The 15,583-nt window shown below is 34.2% G+C and overlaps 2 protein-coding genes across 2 annotated transcripts in view; both read right to left on the minus strand.

The window, feature by feature from the left end:
• Positions 1-220: 220 nt before the first annotated feature.
• LOC108916964 (adenylate kinase) lies at positions 221-1,605 on the minus strand. The gene is made up of 4 exons (XM_018723336.2): positions 1,414-1,605; positions 1,198-1,336; positions 899-1,135; positions 221-809 (listed from the first exon to the last, which is right to left on the minus strand). Exons 2-4 carry the CDS (start codon positions 1,306-1,308, stop codon positions 420-422), a joined length of 738 nt encoding a protein of 245 aa, XP_018578852.1. The 5' UTR covers positions 1,309-1,336; positions 1,414-1,605; the 3' UTR covers positions 221-419.
• A 6,566-nt stretch (positions 1,606-8,171) lies between these two features.
• The window catches only part of LOC108916131, a 61,819-nt gene continuing 54,407 nt past the window's right edge, over positions 8,172-15,583 (minus strand). The window contains exons 4-11 of the mRNA XM_018722335.1: positions 14,755-15,199; positions 14,342-14,675; positions 12,641-12,913; positions 12,295-12,568; positions 9,673-10,257; positions 8,634-8,802; positions 8,459-8,578; positions 8,172-8,361 (exon numbers count right to left, since the gene is read on the minus strand). Coding sequence (XP_018577851.1) covers positions 8,172-8,361; positions 8,459-8,578; positions 8,634-8,802; positions 9,673-10,257; positions 12,295-12,568; positions 12,641-12,913; positions 14,342-14,675; positions 14,755-15,199 — 2,390 coding nt within the window. The remainder of the gene's footprint in view (positions 8,362-8,458; positions 8,579-8,633; positions 8,803-9,672; positions 10,258-12,294; positions 12,569-12,640; positions 12,914-14,341; positions 14,676-14,754; positions 15,200-15,583) is intronic.

Consider the following 15,583-nt stretch of genomic DNA (forward strand, 5'->3'; position numbering starts at 1 on the left):
TAACCAAATAAAAAATAGTCATAATTTTTTTATTATTATTATACACAGATAAAATGGGAATTAAAATACCTAATGGCAAAAGTATATCACATACCTACTAAAGAGTAAGATATATCAGCTACATACATTACATAAACAACTGAGATATATAAAGTGTTATGAGTAACTTATCATTCCAACTATTAGATAAACCACTCCTGGGTAGATACTTAGACACAGATAATTTAAACAATTTTATAAACCTTTATTTATTAAAACAATACAACTGTGCCATGTTAACATTTTGAAAATTGATCCTGATAATGTACTGCACATTCAAGTAAAAATAAACACCATACAACTTTACACATAACCACTATGGATGGAAAATTCTATTAAAAAGAATGCAATGAACAAAGGACAGTTGTCAGACTTCATATTCACAGTCTGGGGGATGCAGATGCTCTTTTTTCTTTTAAGAAAATGGAATCGATACTTTTAAACACGTCAGCAATAGGCTTTGACGCATCAATGCGGTAATGAATACCCCTTATTTGATAATAGTCAACTAAAGGCTTAGTCTGGGTATGATATGCATTTAAACGTTTTTTCAAAGCGTCCACGTTATCGTCAGACCGTTTGATTAAAGGTTCCCCAGTTATATCGTCAGTCATTGTTTTTTTTGGTGGAGCAAATTCCTCATGATAAGATCTACCACTAGCTGGATGGATTAAGCGGCCAGTTATACGTCTAACAAGCAAATTATCATCTATACCAAATTCTACCACTGCATCTAGTTGAGTATTGCGCTTTTCCAATAGATCATCTAACTAAAAACGAATGACAGTCAAACAAAAGCTATATAACTGCATAGGTGTTAAACTACACAGTTAAATTATTAATTAACAAAAATAGTTACCTTTTCTGCTTGCACGACTGTTCTCGGAAAACCATCGAGTAGAAATCCATTTTTACATTCTTGCTTATCCAGGTTCTTGTCGATCATATTAACAACTAAATCATCACTTACCAGTTTTCCTTCATCCATAATTTTTTTTAATTTACTGCCTAGGATTGATCCTGATTGAATTTCAGCACGAAGCATGTCACCAGTTGACAGGTGACAAACACAATACTTTTCTTTCAACTTGGGAGCCTACAACAAAAAATTTTGATTTAGTCCATAGGTCAAATTTCATTTAAATGTACACCACTTACCATAGTACCCTTTCCTGATCCAGGTGGTCCCAATAGAACAGCTTTAATACCATCAGGTTGATCGGCACCCTCAGGGACGGGAGCAACTTTTTGGGCAGCTAGAGGAGCCATTCTTCAATTCTAACCAAACACTCAGCCGCTATAGTTTAAAGATAAGGTGGTTGGTTTGATGTTATACAATATATGAATAGATACTTAAAAATGACCTTCACTCACCTCTTGATAAAATTACAGGCAACGCAACTAAATAAATGTAAATGAACAACACAGTTAACCTCAAAAACTATCAGCCACTTCGTTCCCCCTTTAACCGACAATCGCAATCTGCAGCTTTCTGTTACTGTTGTTCACTGTCAAAGACAGGGAAGGGAAGTGACATAAAGCCGAAATTAAATAGTCCGAAAATTACATGGTGACTTTGGAATAAGTTTAATGATCACAAGGACATGAATTTATTTTATTACAAACCTACCTATTTAGATATATTGTTATTGTACTATATAGTTATTAATATATCATTTTATTAATTAAAAAATACACTACATTTCTGCTTCTATAGAGCATGAAGATTTTTATGTATATACAGTATGGCTCCTCAAATTACTACTTAAAAATAATTTAAAAAATCGTATCCGAATTTTTATTATTGATAAACAAAATAATACGATATCTGTATCTGAAATAGAGGCAATTATTGGTTTCTTGATGGTCGTCTCTTTTTATTCCAAGTATTCAATAAATTTAATTTCAAACGTTCCTTAACCCTTATAACTGTCTTTGTTTCCGTTTGCCACCACCACTGGCCTTCTCATAACTTAGAATGTTGGTCAGGGTCGGCCTATCCCATTTTACATATTTTTATATTTTAATTGATACAGAAATACCGAGTTAAAGCTAAATCGTTTTTGAAACACACAATCTCTAATATTTCAACCCCCAAATGTGATGTTTATTATTAAAACGCAGCTAAACGTTTTGACCTACCTACTTATTAATACAGAACTATAATCAACTTCGACTATAGATTGAATATACGTATATTTTTTAATTAAAATCAAGTATGATGAATTAACAAGAATAACTCGTATGTACACTTTCATAATTAATTTGTCTTTGTACCAAATTTAAATCAACTACTCTCTTCCTGTGACGATAAGGTAACCAAATTGAGTTGATTTTACACTGAATTTTACTTGGAAATAGTAAAACAAATATTGTCCTCGTGTCTCAGTTTCGTAAAGCCGGACCTGTAAAACATTTTACACCGCGTCCGGTGGGGTTCAAAATATTTTTAATACCCATTCCATTGCCTATAAGTCGAACCAACGAGCTTTAAGCTGGTGCTGGCTGTGTAGCGAGTAGAAAGAAGCAACAAGTAGCGTCTGTTGAGTGTCTTTTCTCGATGGTAACGTGAGAAGTGATACTATAAAGTAAATTTATTACAGAAAAGGATCAGTAAATAAAATGGATTTTAAGGTGTTATTCATTCTAGTAATATGTGAGTATTTTTTTAAATTTGGATTAATTTCTAATGGTATCTAATGGACACTGCAGGTAAAAAAACTTTCATTATTTTTTATTTAAGACCTTTCCTTGCCGGAATGCAGTTTACAGCAGTATAGGGCCGGAAGAAACTATAAATCCAATGCAGGTGAGTATAATGTTAATTAACATATACCTACTTAAGTTTTACACTTGAATAATATAAGTATATAAAAAAGATAGGTATAAGTACATAGTGTAGAAACAGTAATTAAAAATAATTTATTCTCATACATAATTCGTTTCTCAAGTTATAAATACAAATGCAATAGCGTGTAATTTTGTATACAAATGAGACTTTCTCATTAAAAAAATCTACTCTAAATCACATTACTCAAATTTTTGAGAATAGAAACATTTAAAAACCCTTATGGGAGTGGAGATCAATGATTTTAAATATAATTTTTTTCTGAAATATTGTCATAAGAAAACTAAAGGGAGATGAATTTGGAAGATATTCTAATACTGATAGTTATAATCAGTAATTCAATAGGAAATACCTGCTTTATCAAATTATCAGAATAAGAATATTTTTAAACCATTTGAAGGATATGCGGTTTTTATTTTATAACTTTGTTCTAAGTTATAGCTAATACAAATAGTTAGTCACTTTTTGTAATAAAACATACATTGTACCTATACCAAGTTGTTAAAAATAGAAATGAGTGTTAAAAAGTGTTAATAATTATATTTCCCCATTCATAAACACTTAGAAGGATTAGTAAATTACAGTAAATAAATTATACACACTATACGCACTATCTGATATTGTTATCAAGTTCCCTTGTATCTAGATTTAAAATGAAAATTTTTAAGAGTTATGAACAAAAATTAGTTACTTGTTAAATTCCTTTAAATTTCAACATGACTAAGAATATGTTCTGATTATTATTACATATTATCATAAAACGAAGGCCCGCCCGATTTGAAGAATGTAGATAATAATATATTTAAGTCATAGTCATATTTACAGTTCATTACGATGTATAAGTATTCCTTGTCTTATCAATAAGAATATCGAACCATGGAGTAACTCTACACCGGAAATTGATTAACTTGTGATCATCGAGCTGAAGATAGTGACTAATCCACTATTCGGATTTTTTATTAACAGCTGCACCTGAGAAAAATTTTTGTTTTGTCAAATGATGTATATTTGTCTGTTTTTATCTATCTTCCGACCATTTTACCACTTTAGAGTTTATAAGATGATTACTAGTTTGAAAATAAGTTTGACCTTAATGCTTTGAATAGTTCTTATTTCTAATAGCCAAGGTTTCTAGATAAGAGTAGGGGGAAAAGATATGTGTTCAACATATACCTTTTTAAACAAATCACATTAGACTTGCTTTTCAAAGAAACGCGTTATCTATAAAATTGTTCTAATTAATTGTAAATTCACAACAAATAACTTCCCTATAAAAAATGAATGAAACGTTCATGGATTTTAAATAGCGTTAATATCCACACAGTGGCAGATCCACGGGTGACTATGAGATCTCGAAAATAAAGAAAAAATGCTTTAATTTTATAATCAATTCTTAAATGCTGCATTGTGTTTATTATTTCCTTTTTATTTATAATATATATAATTATTTAATACAGAAACATGAAACTCATTAGACTGAAATATTTAATTTTTTTACTTTATCCAACAACCATTATGCAAATCATTTTTTATTACAGATTTGCCTCAACGGCGAGAACCAAGCAACTGGAAAACGATTCTAATAATCGTCCTCAGCGTGCTTTTTGTTGGTGCCATAATTTACGGTACTAGTTGTTTCTACGTTTGCAAAATGCACTTTTTTGAAAGAACGGAGAAAAAGTATACAAAAATGGATTCTATTGTTCATGTTTGAAAAATGCCTAGCTTCCGCTCAATATATTACGTGTTCTCAAATTGTGATAAATAGTTTTTAAAATGCTTGCATGGACGTAAATATGAATAGAGTGCATTACATATTTTCTCATACAGTGGCGTAGCGCTAGAATATCAAGAAATAAGCAAAGCTTTCTTCTTAAAATGATATTACTGTTGCGCTACTGTCCACGCCGCAATGGGTTCCTTATGACTGATTTGAACCAAAAATGTTAACATGTTTTATTCCACAAAATTTATAATTGAAAGATTCTGTTGACAGAATTTGTGAAGGTACAATACTGTTGTTAATTTAATTATTTTAATAAAATATAATTGAATTGTCCCTTTAAAAAAATTACTTGCTGTGCCACTGCTATGCATACTTGTTATAGTATTTCTTGCAACATGACTGAATATGAAACGAGAATATTTTAATTTAATATGATCTGCAACATTTTAAAGATAAATAATTTTTATACACATAAAACATATTTTAGTACTATAAAGACTTACTTAAGTAGACATAAGTTTTAGAAAAGTGTTTTTATTAGAATTATATATGAAATATTTTGTATATATTAAAAATTATATAATTGAATGGTAGTAATATATGTATTTTTATTACTTACCTGATGTTTCCCCAAATTGTTAATTTTTATTGATCATGGTGCTTGCTCAGATAGTGAAACGTATACACGTTTCTTTTTGTTATAAATATTATAAGCTAATATTAGGACTGGAAGGTAAGGTAAATTTTTTTAGGAGATGGCGAGGTGTCGGAGTTATGTACTTTTATTCAGTCCCATATTAACACATTCATCACAAATTTTCTAAACTAATACTATATTAAATAATAGTATGCTACAATAAAGATAAATTTGTAAATATCATAGTATTTTTTATAATTTGAATAGAACAAAAAATATAAATATATTACAATGAGCCATAAAAGGTGAGTGAAGTTTATAATAATATTAATAAAGTACTTTTTCGAAATTTTTGTTTCCTCTATTACTAGAACATTACATTGATCTAAGATCTACTTAAATTCTAGCTAATATAACTTTCAAAGGTATATAATATATAAGTATGTATAAATATTCACAGTCATTTTCTTTGGCAATATGTTCATAAAGCCCTACAAATGATGATGATAATCTAACTTTTATTTTAAACAATGCATCCCAAAAGGTAAACTAAGCTAAGGGATTTTTTTGTTGGTTTCAGATAAACCAGTTTTAGTCAACAATATAAACAAACATAAACTTAATAGTAGATATAACAACAAAATAATACTGTCAAGTACGTTTACGTTCACAAAATGTAGGCTAGAAAATATTGCACTTTATTCTATGAAGAATTTCAAGCTCAGGGCCATGTTTATAAAAATGTAAGCAATTCTTGAATATTATTCAGCGATATAACCTAAGTACTCAATATAGATCAACGCGCTTAATTTTTCTCCAAATAAAACTTGTTTCTTACTTCAGTCGCCATTACAAAAATATACCGTTTTATTTGTTCATTTGAAGATGAACAGCTTCTTGCAAATTTTATTATTTTCTCAGGTTACCTCATACATATTAACCTTTTTAGTTTAATGCCAGAATTTCCCTATATGGCGTATCCAATAGTCAAGCGCAATCGCAGTTCATTCGAAACAATGAACTTTTAGCCTTATGTAAGCATTATATCGGAATGCGCATGCGTCTTACTGTTGGCTACTGTTTTGAATTGCTCTACGAACGAAGTCAAAATCAAATCAATCAAAATGTCAAAAAATCAAATGTCAAATTGCGATTTCTTCAAAGCACCGTAAATTTAATCATTTCTGTTAATTTAGGTTAATATTTACTAATTGGCAATCGAACTATCATCATTATCGAAATATTTCGAAATTTCTATGTGGGGCCCATAATTCAATTTGCCCAAGGCCAGTGGCGGCTGATGAAAATTAAAGTGGTCATATTTTGATAATAAAGCGTGGGGTATATACTCTTTTAGAATATGATTTTTAGGCACATAATGAAAAACTTTAGGAAGAAATTTGAGAAATAAAAAATTAAATTATTGGTGGCTGACATTGTGATCTCGAAAAGGGATTCACATATATTTGCTAGACTTTTCTTTTGGTAATCAACTGATAGATATAAACAGCAATTTTTTTTTATTCTTCTTCAAATTTTCATTGCAAATTTAATGGGGACAACTACAAAGAAAACTTTAATTTGTTAGAAATGAAAAAAAAACGTCTGTCAGTTGATGAAAAAAAATGTTTTACAAATAAATATTTTATATTTCGCAAAACCCGTTCGACATATTTCGTCATTAAAGTTCTCTATGTGAGCATAGAAAAATTCCCTAAAAACGATATAAGGTCCACGTTTCATTAGCAAAATATGACCTCTTTAATTTTTACGAGCCGCCACTGCCCAGGACATTATGTCGGTATAACCAGCCACTGTCCCCAGTACTAATAAAAAAAAACTAATATATTTTCAATACCTATATCTAAAAGCTGCCGATTTTGAAATAATATTACGAAAAAAATGTATAAAAATTGTTTTTTCATGTCTCAGGTACTTTTTTCGACTACAAATAAATATTGCCGGTACTTATTTAAATTGCGTTTTATAAACGTGGTCCTAGGTACTTTTTAACACAATAAAAAACATTTCTGTATGTGGAAGTACTCACTATACATCATATCATATATGAGTCACTAAAAAAATAATTAACAAACGTAGAAAAATTAACATAATACATTTTTTATTTCTACTCATGGAAGCCAGTGGTAACTCTTACACAAAAATATTTACAGTGTTACATACATGATCATTTTTGTGTCTATTTCCGAAAAAATGTGTCCCTTTCAAACCTTTCACCCTTTCAGTCTATACCTAAAGGGTAATAAAAAACACAATCGAAGAGGTGGATGTTTCTGTGTTACCAGCAATCATCAGCAAAATTCGGATTTAGAACAAGACAGACTGGCGTTATTTCTTCCTGCTAGGATTATGGCGTTATCTATTTCAGTCTGATGCTATAGGGCACATTTTTTGGTGTTATCATTTGCAAAATGGATATTTGTTATTGTTTAATGTCGCCAAGTGAGGTAGTTTTACATATTAAAACCCCTATATACAGTTTTATGGTTATTAAAAAAATAGCATATTTCCAATTCTTGAAGTCATCACCCTTTAAACATACACGTGACTTCAGAAGGTCTATTTACAACCATCATTTAAAAGTGGAGGACCAATTAAATTTTATAATTTTGGGCGATGGTCATTAATAATTTTGAAAAAAAGGAAGCCCCAAAGCAAGAAAAAAAACAGGTTAGTATTTATAGAATAACTAACACACTATTATAGGTAAAATAGAATAACAGTAAATATCACCAGCTACTCTTTGAGGAACAATGGAATTTCTTTTAAACGCATGCATTTTAGAGAGCAGGGAAAATGATGTTTTTGTGTAAGAGATTGTAAACTTGGTTAACAATTGATCATTCTTTAAAATGTTAAAACCTGAAACATCTCGCAAGTCAGATAACAGTAAAACCTTATCACAAAAGTTGTGCAATAACAGGTTGCAGTAAGCACATGTGTTCCGCCCCCCTGATTGGCAGACGGTTGATGGAGAAATGTTTTATCATCTCCGGTATCGAATTGAAAGGTTTGCTGAATTGGCCCAGGATAAAGCAACCATCCCCTGAATTTTTTTGTATCCGCATATGCATGAAACCCCTTGCGCTCCTAAAATATAAAGAAAAAATGTACTCACCTTATAAAATAACTCTAATTGGGCTGAGAACGGACCCCTGAGTCAAGCCACACTTTACCAAATACTTACTTTAAGGAAAGGGAATAATCGTGTTTAATAGATTCGCTGTTCCTTACTAAAAAACTGCCCTCCCTTAACACCCTCAAGACGTTTTCTGCTTCCATTCTACTAATTGATCCGTGGAACCACCTGAAAGGAAATTAACTTCAATCGATTTCAGTACGTCAGGCGGCTTACGCCTTACCCTTGTTTTTCCAATGGCAAGTTTACATCTATTGTTTCGGTACTACCAGTAATTTCGCCGATTGTTGGGTTTAGATTTAAGCCTAGCGTTAGCGATAATCCCAAAGTCGGATGCTGTTGTCTCATGCTTATTTCTCCCAGGTTCAGGGTTAATTTTGGTCTGCACATTGCTGAAAAATAAGAAGAGATCGTTACTTGTTGCTGAACATAACAGCAACATGATAATGTATACCGTCGATTACAATCCTTCTCAAAGTGTGAACAACTATTTTAATAATTTTTAGCTTTAGCTGGTATTAAAATATTCGAAAAATTTCCTGGATGCACTAACGATAGTCATTAAATGCCGTGTGTTGTAATTGCTGTTAAAGCCTGAAATATAGAAGTAATGCCAGGAATACGGAATAAAGTATTAACTACAAATTTTATCATGTTCTCTTTCGACCTCCTTTCGCTTTGCCGATTCCGAAGTATGTTGAGTTGAATTCCTAATTAATCCAGATCTTTCAAAGAGAAAATCGATTGGAAATTATAATACACGCCAGAACTGCTAAACGTGTTCAATCTTATTTGACATTTCCAGCTGAACGAGCTGATAACTTTGTAACATTTATCTCGACACAGCCAGACTGCTGGAATAGGTGATAGATTACTCTTTATATAAAAAAATCTTATGTAAGGGACAGCGAAATCTATGTACCGGGACATGCTCCAAATAAATTGATTGATATGGGGTATAAATAGCGCTGATTTCTTTGACGCAAACTGCTCAACAAGTGAAGTATTTTTACCGAAATTTGAACATTGAAACCGACTGGTATGATCGGAAAGCAAATTAATGTTAAATATATTGTCTATTTTATCTACACCATTTAATTTTATTAGTTCTTCCCGGGAAATATTGATAAATCTAAGCTACATTTCTTGCTGGAAGGCGCATGTTTGTTCGCGTTGTAAAATAAATGATATCCACTAAAGAATACGAGCCTCAGAGAATCCCTTTGGGTCATACGAGGCCAAAACTACATAAATCAACTTACCCTGTCTGTCGGTCTCCAGAACGCTTTGACTGGATGACGCCTGGGAAGCACTGGCCTCCAAGTTAGATGGCTGTAGTCTCATTCTCCTTCTCAACTTAGGCATATCGAATGGGAGATCCCTCAGGTCCACTGAAGTGGCGCTACCTGAAGTACAGGCGACTTCAGGTAGCATCCTTCTACGTCTCAACTTGGGCATATCGAAGGGTAAATCGGAAAAATCTTGTTGGCTAGGGGGAGCAGAGAGTTCCGCATTTGTGAAACCGAACCTAGACTTGATGCCTTCTCTACTTTGGATCGAAATGCCGCTGTCGGAACCTTGAATCTCAGGGTTGGCCGTGTGGAACCCCAAATTCAGTAAATTTTTATTCTGGGGGAGGCGACGTTTGGTCTTGATGGTTTCGGGGGTGGCGACTACTTCTTCAGGTGAACATTTTTGCGAATTGTTGTTTCTGTTGTTGTCCGACGTTTCGGATATCGGTTCCTGAGAGGATTTGTCGGATATCGGGCTCAGTATATGGAGCTTGTTAGCGTGTTGTGCTAAAAAACCAGCAGAGGTTTGAGGGACGGGGTAATTGTTTGGATTACCTGAAAAGTTGGGGTCTATATTTAAAAATTCTCGCTCCAAGAAATTTTTTGTGTCTGGGTAAATGTTTGATGTACCAAATAAGCGGTATTCCTTAAAAAAAAACTCCAAAATGACAAAAATCTGCAATTACAGGTCATCTAGTTGCAAAAGCTCTTGTCTAGCCGCACCTACAAACTCGCAGTGTACTGAGTACTACGTACCTGCCGAAAATCATTTGTGTATTGCTTTGCGGGCGTAATAATTTACGGAAAAGTATTATTGACGGTAAAAAGGGAAACAATTCTAAAGTGTATTAGTCTGTTATTATTTTGTATTAAAATAAACTTATTACAGAATCTCAAACAATGCAATTCTCGTCTACACCAATCTCGTGTTGAGAATTGTTATTCTGTTAAAATCCAAACGTTCAAGTATCATCCATTAATAATTGCAAAAATAGCAACAAATATATTTTAATTTTATATTTTCAATTCGGTTACGTTCGGCAGAATGGAACATTTAAACAAGATTTTACGTTTAGTGGCAAAACGTGCTAAAATAAACTTGATCTTTTGAAATAAGGGTATTAATGGTATCACGTCGCCTTTAGTCTACGGTGTTATTCTAAACGTGATTCAAATTTACGTGGCGGCAGATAAATACAGTCGATAAAACAGGGAAAGTACTCGGTAAAAGCAAAATAATAATGAATAGTTTATATGAAGAGCTTAGCGAAGATGGAACTGGCGATATTTTAAATTGGAAATCTTGAATTCCATTTATTTTACCGGGCTTTCGAAAACGTCGCTTTTATTGGGACATATTTTCTATATAGGTACATAAAACAAAGATACCAAGTTTAACTCTTGAGAGAGCTACAAAGATTGTTCATGCTAAATAAAACTTACTAAATTAGAATTTTAAGCGACTTTAACACAGTTCGTCATTAATAGCAAGGCTCCGACAGATCTTTCGAAATATACAGGGTGTCCCACCACGAACTCGTCGATGGATATCTGGGAAACCCCCGAAAATGTGCGAAACAAATGGAGACGCCATTTTAGAAAAAGGGAAATGTTTATTCGTAAATAAAATGAAAACGACTGGGCGAGGGAAAGTTTAACAAAGTTACACTCAATTTTAGTGCAGAATGCAAATACGTTAAAAATATTGGGAGTTTCCATTTAAAAATTTCGAGTTTTCCACATTTTCTGAAATTCAAATCCGATTTTTTTTTTTGGTCACCTGTCAAAAACTGAAATATTTTCATGTCAAATCCGATAAATTAGATCTTGCTCTACAAAATGTCCAATTCACACAAAATATAAAAGTGTGTTTCCGGGAAAACTAAACTAAACAATTTTTGCCTAAAAATCAAAATATCTCGGAAACGGTCAATCCTAAGTATGGAGTTACATGCTTTCAACTAAATATAAATGCTCTTTCCAAAAATGCAGTAATATACAGGGGGTTCCATTTAAAATAAGAAAGTTGGTGTCAACTTCCTGTATAACCGGAAGTACGATGACCTTGAAAATATTTGACTTGGTAGGCCCCACGACCCGTATCACACCACCACAATTTTAAAAAAATCCTTCCAGTGGTTTCCCAGATATCCATCGATGGATAAAAAGACATTTCTCCGCGTCAAATCTAACATAGAATTTCAATTAAATCAATTAAGTCATTCATGATTTAAGAAGTTCTAACATCCAAACTTACCATTTTTCTATTTAAAATGTATTATGTAATTATTAATAGATAAAATAGGGTTTTTCATATTTCAATGTATCGAAAAACATTTGTTTAGATAATATAAGTTATTATTATTTAATGTCATATAACATGCAAGGAATATGACTTAGACCTAATATACAGGGTGTCTTAAAAAGACCCGAACCTTGGTTTGACCTTGAAACTTAAGATCAAGCTGAAATCCAAGGTCACCGTCATACTGATTTCTTGAAACTTTTTTGGAAGATGACGGGGGTTCGGATTTTTTGGGACACACTGTGTAACTACACTGAAAGAAAATATAGCGTGCTTCTTTCACTTACCTCCAGAATCCGAACTATGCGAGCTTAGCGACGGTGAATGCCTACTTTCGGAACTCGAAGTGCTTCTGTTTCCCTCGCTGGTACTACTCTTGATGCTCTCCATGCTCCCCCCACTACTACTAGTTGTCATGCTTTCCGTACTGGAATACTTATGCCTGACCCTTCTACCTTTAAACTCCAAAAGGCTATCTTTGGACCTTTTATTTAACAGTATGTCCTTCCTCGGCCTGCTCTTAATCTCGAAAATCCTGTCTTTCTCGGGAACGACGTGGTCCTTAGAATGACCTGGCCGCCCTTTGAACTCCGATATGAGCTGATTGGAGTTGCCGAACTCGATCTCAAACGCGCTCCTCTGGTGGATTTGGATGTGCAGGCTGTCGCTGCTGGTGGTGGGCGATCGACCCCTCATCGATTTCACGGGAAGGTGGAGGTCCTTCAGTCTGGACTTTGGGTGGGAGGGCAGGTTGGGCGCGCTACGAATGCTGTTCATCATGTGTTCCTTCCCGTGGAACTTCGTGGGCAAGGGAGCCGTGGACGGTGGCGAGGGTGTGTACCCGCGAAGCGGTAGGCCGCCCGAGGAAGCTGAGTTGTTTTCTTCAGTGGCAGTCAAGTGCATGTTCTGGAATTGCAATTGACAGTTGTTTGACGCTGGGGCGATCTTATTACAGCATTGGAAAAAAAAGGTTGGCAGACCACACTTTGGAGGTAAGTTCTACAGTAAATTTAAGTGGGGGAAAATACATTTGTTAGAATTTTTTTAAGCACTACGTTTGGATTGTGAATCTCAGTGGTAATAACGTTTGACCATGACCTAGTTCCGTAAAAATAAAACCCCCATATAAAGTTACGTTAAAATAAATGAGTTATAAATTAATTTATTTATAAAGAAATAGAGTGAAAATGCCTGCGACGTGTGACACACACAATGGGTCGCCTTTTGTGTTCGAATATATCCTGAAAAATGCGCATTGTTCGACGTCTATTCTCCCGTTTTCAAATGACCCTAAGATTAAAATTAATTGTATTTAGTTGGACGAGCACGAGAGTCATTAGTATGGGCAACCACGACCATTCTATCGACCAGGGTACGCTTCATCCAGAAATTAATCTTGTAAAAAGCCAAAATGTGCAAAAGAAAATGAGATATGTACCACACAGCGTGTCACAGTGAAAAGGTGACTCGTTTCATCCGTTATAGCTGACTGAGGCGCCGTCACTGAATCAAGGCCTACGTTAAATAACGGTTCACCACCAAATGCGTTAAAGTGTTAAGTCGCGACTTGAAATTTAACAAAATCTTCTGGGTCTTTACAGATTTGTCGCAGTGAAACAGCATTTAAACATTAAATTTTGTTGCAATCAAAACTGTTACTGAATTGGTTAATGACTTGCTAAATTTTAAAATACTATCAATTTCATACTAACAGTTTTTAGTTAAATGCTATTGCTTTTATATCCCATTAATTTTTGTGGAAAATGAGTTTGACTTTAAAATGACCTGCAAAGAGTCCTGGAGAAATTCTGCGAGTACCGATTTCGACATAAAATTTGGCGATATATAAATATATCCATATTGCTTAAATTGACCTTAGTTTAACCTTGCAACTTGCGGTTAAGGTCAAATCCAAGGTCGCCACCTAATTTGTCATACAAAATCCTATAAATTTTGCTTGAATTGGGTTGTAAAATTTATCGCTTTGTCTATTGCTGCATATAAATAGTGTGTTTTATTTAATATACTCCACTTGGTTTAACCTTGAAACTTAAGCTAAAGGTCACCAGAATATTGGTGATCGAACTTTTATTTGAAACTTATTTTGATAGGAATCCTGTAAAGTTATCGGGGGGTTGGGGTCTTTTTGGGACGCCCCTGTATGATATCCCACTGAAATAAATTTTTAACAAACTAGCAAATTTTTTAAATGTGTTTAGAGGATTCAATTATCATTTGCCTTAATAGCTTTGATATGATAGAGGAAACTCTTAAGAGGTTTGCGGTCTTTTTATCAAAGTTAAAATGAAAATGCAAATTAAGGGGAAACAGTACCTGTATATCCTGCGACAACGCGAGAACCGTATTATTGTCCTCCTGGCTCGGTTTCTGGCAATTTTCTCTGGCTCTATTACGTCTATTGAGCGTGCTACTGTCTATGGAGGGTTCAGACCCAGGCTTAGTCTCCCAGGCGTTGTTAATTTGGACGAGTACAGGATGGTTCGATACTTTGTCGATCTGGTCTAAGTCGTCGTCCGACTTGCTGATGCGGCAGTCGAAGGCAGTCTCATATACATGACGTTGGCGTGTCATATCGTCTAGTCCATATTCATCATAGGCTGCAACGGTTACTGGATTTGGCGGCATTTGAGTGCCATTTGGGGCGTCTCTGCAAACAAAAAACATACAACTTATTCATCGCTCCTCGTAAAATAATCAAAGTTACGAAGGGCGACGGGAAAGTTTACCTCGAATCAGTGCTCTGTGTTTCTACACTGGAACTTTTCTTGTACTTTATCTGCGGCCTGTTCCTAATAGTCTTCTCCCTCTGGTCATTTGGGTTGTCTAGGCTGGAACTTTTTCGGAATCTCCTATTGGTCCTGGAGCGTCTATTGGTATTTTGATATTTCGATTCTGGTCGTTCCCGCTCCTGTTTTAAACTTTGATTCCTTTTGTTCTTTACAGCCGTCTTAGGAGGGGAATTTTCCGTTTTATATTTGAATAGGTCACCATAGTAATAAGGAGAGGGATGTCGCTTAGTGCCCACGTCGGTTTTGTTTGGAGAGAGGACGTTCAGTGTTGAAGGTAGAAGACCTTCGTTTATGCTGTCGGGAGAGTTTAGATCAAGGATGTTGGCATTGCCGTTGCCAGTAGAGCCGAACTCTTCGTCGGAGGTAGGGCCTGAGGATTCTTCTGAAACAAAATTGTTGATTAATTCACACTACTCTGTAACCATAACTAATGTAAATATTCGTGTTCGTTATACACCGTTTCTTTTAAGGTTGTCTTTCCCTGCGTCAATTTTTCAGCTGCGAGGAATGAAATAACACGGAATCACTTAGACGTGGGGACAGAAGACTCCTAAATATAATTGGGCCATTACTCCAGAGAGTTTAATATAGTGGAGAGAGTGAAAGTATGAAAGCCCTCGGAGCAGAACGTGAAGACAGAGCGCATTATGCAAATGAAATCATGGAAGTAATCACGCAATTAGTATAAGTTCCTTATTAAGTGTAAAGTGAAGAACGGCAAATGATACTAATTTTGAGGACCGCCGTTTTTCAAAGGTCTACACCT

Source organism: Anoplophora glabripennis, unplaced genomic scaffold (genome assembly GCF_000390285.2).
Source record: "Anoplophora glabripennis isolate ALB-LARVAE unplaced genomic scaffold, Agla_2.0 scaffold2, whole genome shotgun sequence".
Taxonomy (NCBI): domain Eukaryota; kingdom Metazoa; phylum Arthropoda; class Insecta; order Coleoptera; family Cerambycidae; genus Anoplophora; species Anoplophora glabripennis.

What these genes read in the sequence shown, in the direction of transcription:
- LOC108916964 (XM_018723336.2), bottom strand. Translation starts at nt 1,308, where the DNA reads ATGGCTCCTCTAGCTGCCCAAAAAGTTGCTCCCGTCCCTGAGGGTGCC. An exon ending in GATCAGGAAAGGGTACTATG is followed by an intron (nt 1,136 to 1,197) that starts GTAAGTGGTGTA and finishes TTTTTGTTGTAG; the next exon opens with GCTCCCAAGTTGAAAGAAAA. An exon ending in CAGTCGTGCAAGCAGAAAAG is followed by an intron (nt 810 to 898) that starts GTAACTATTTTT and finishes ATTCGTTTTTAG; the next exon opens with TTAGATGATCTATTGGAAAA.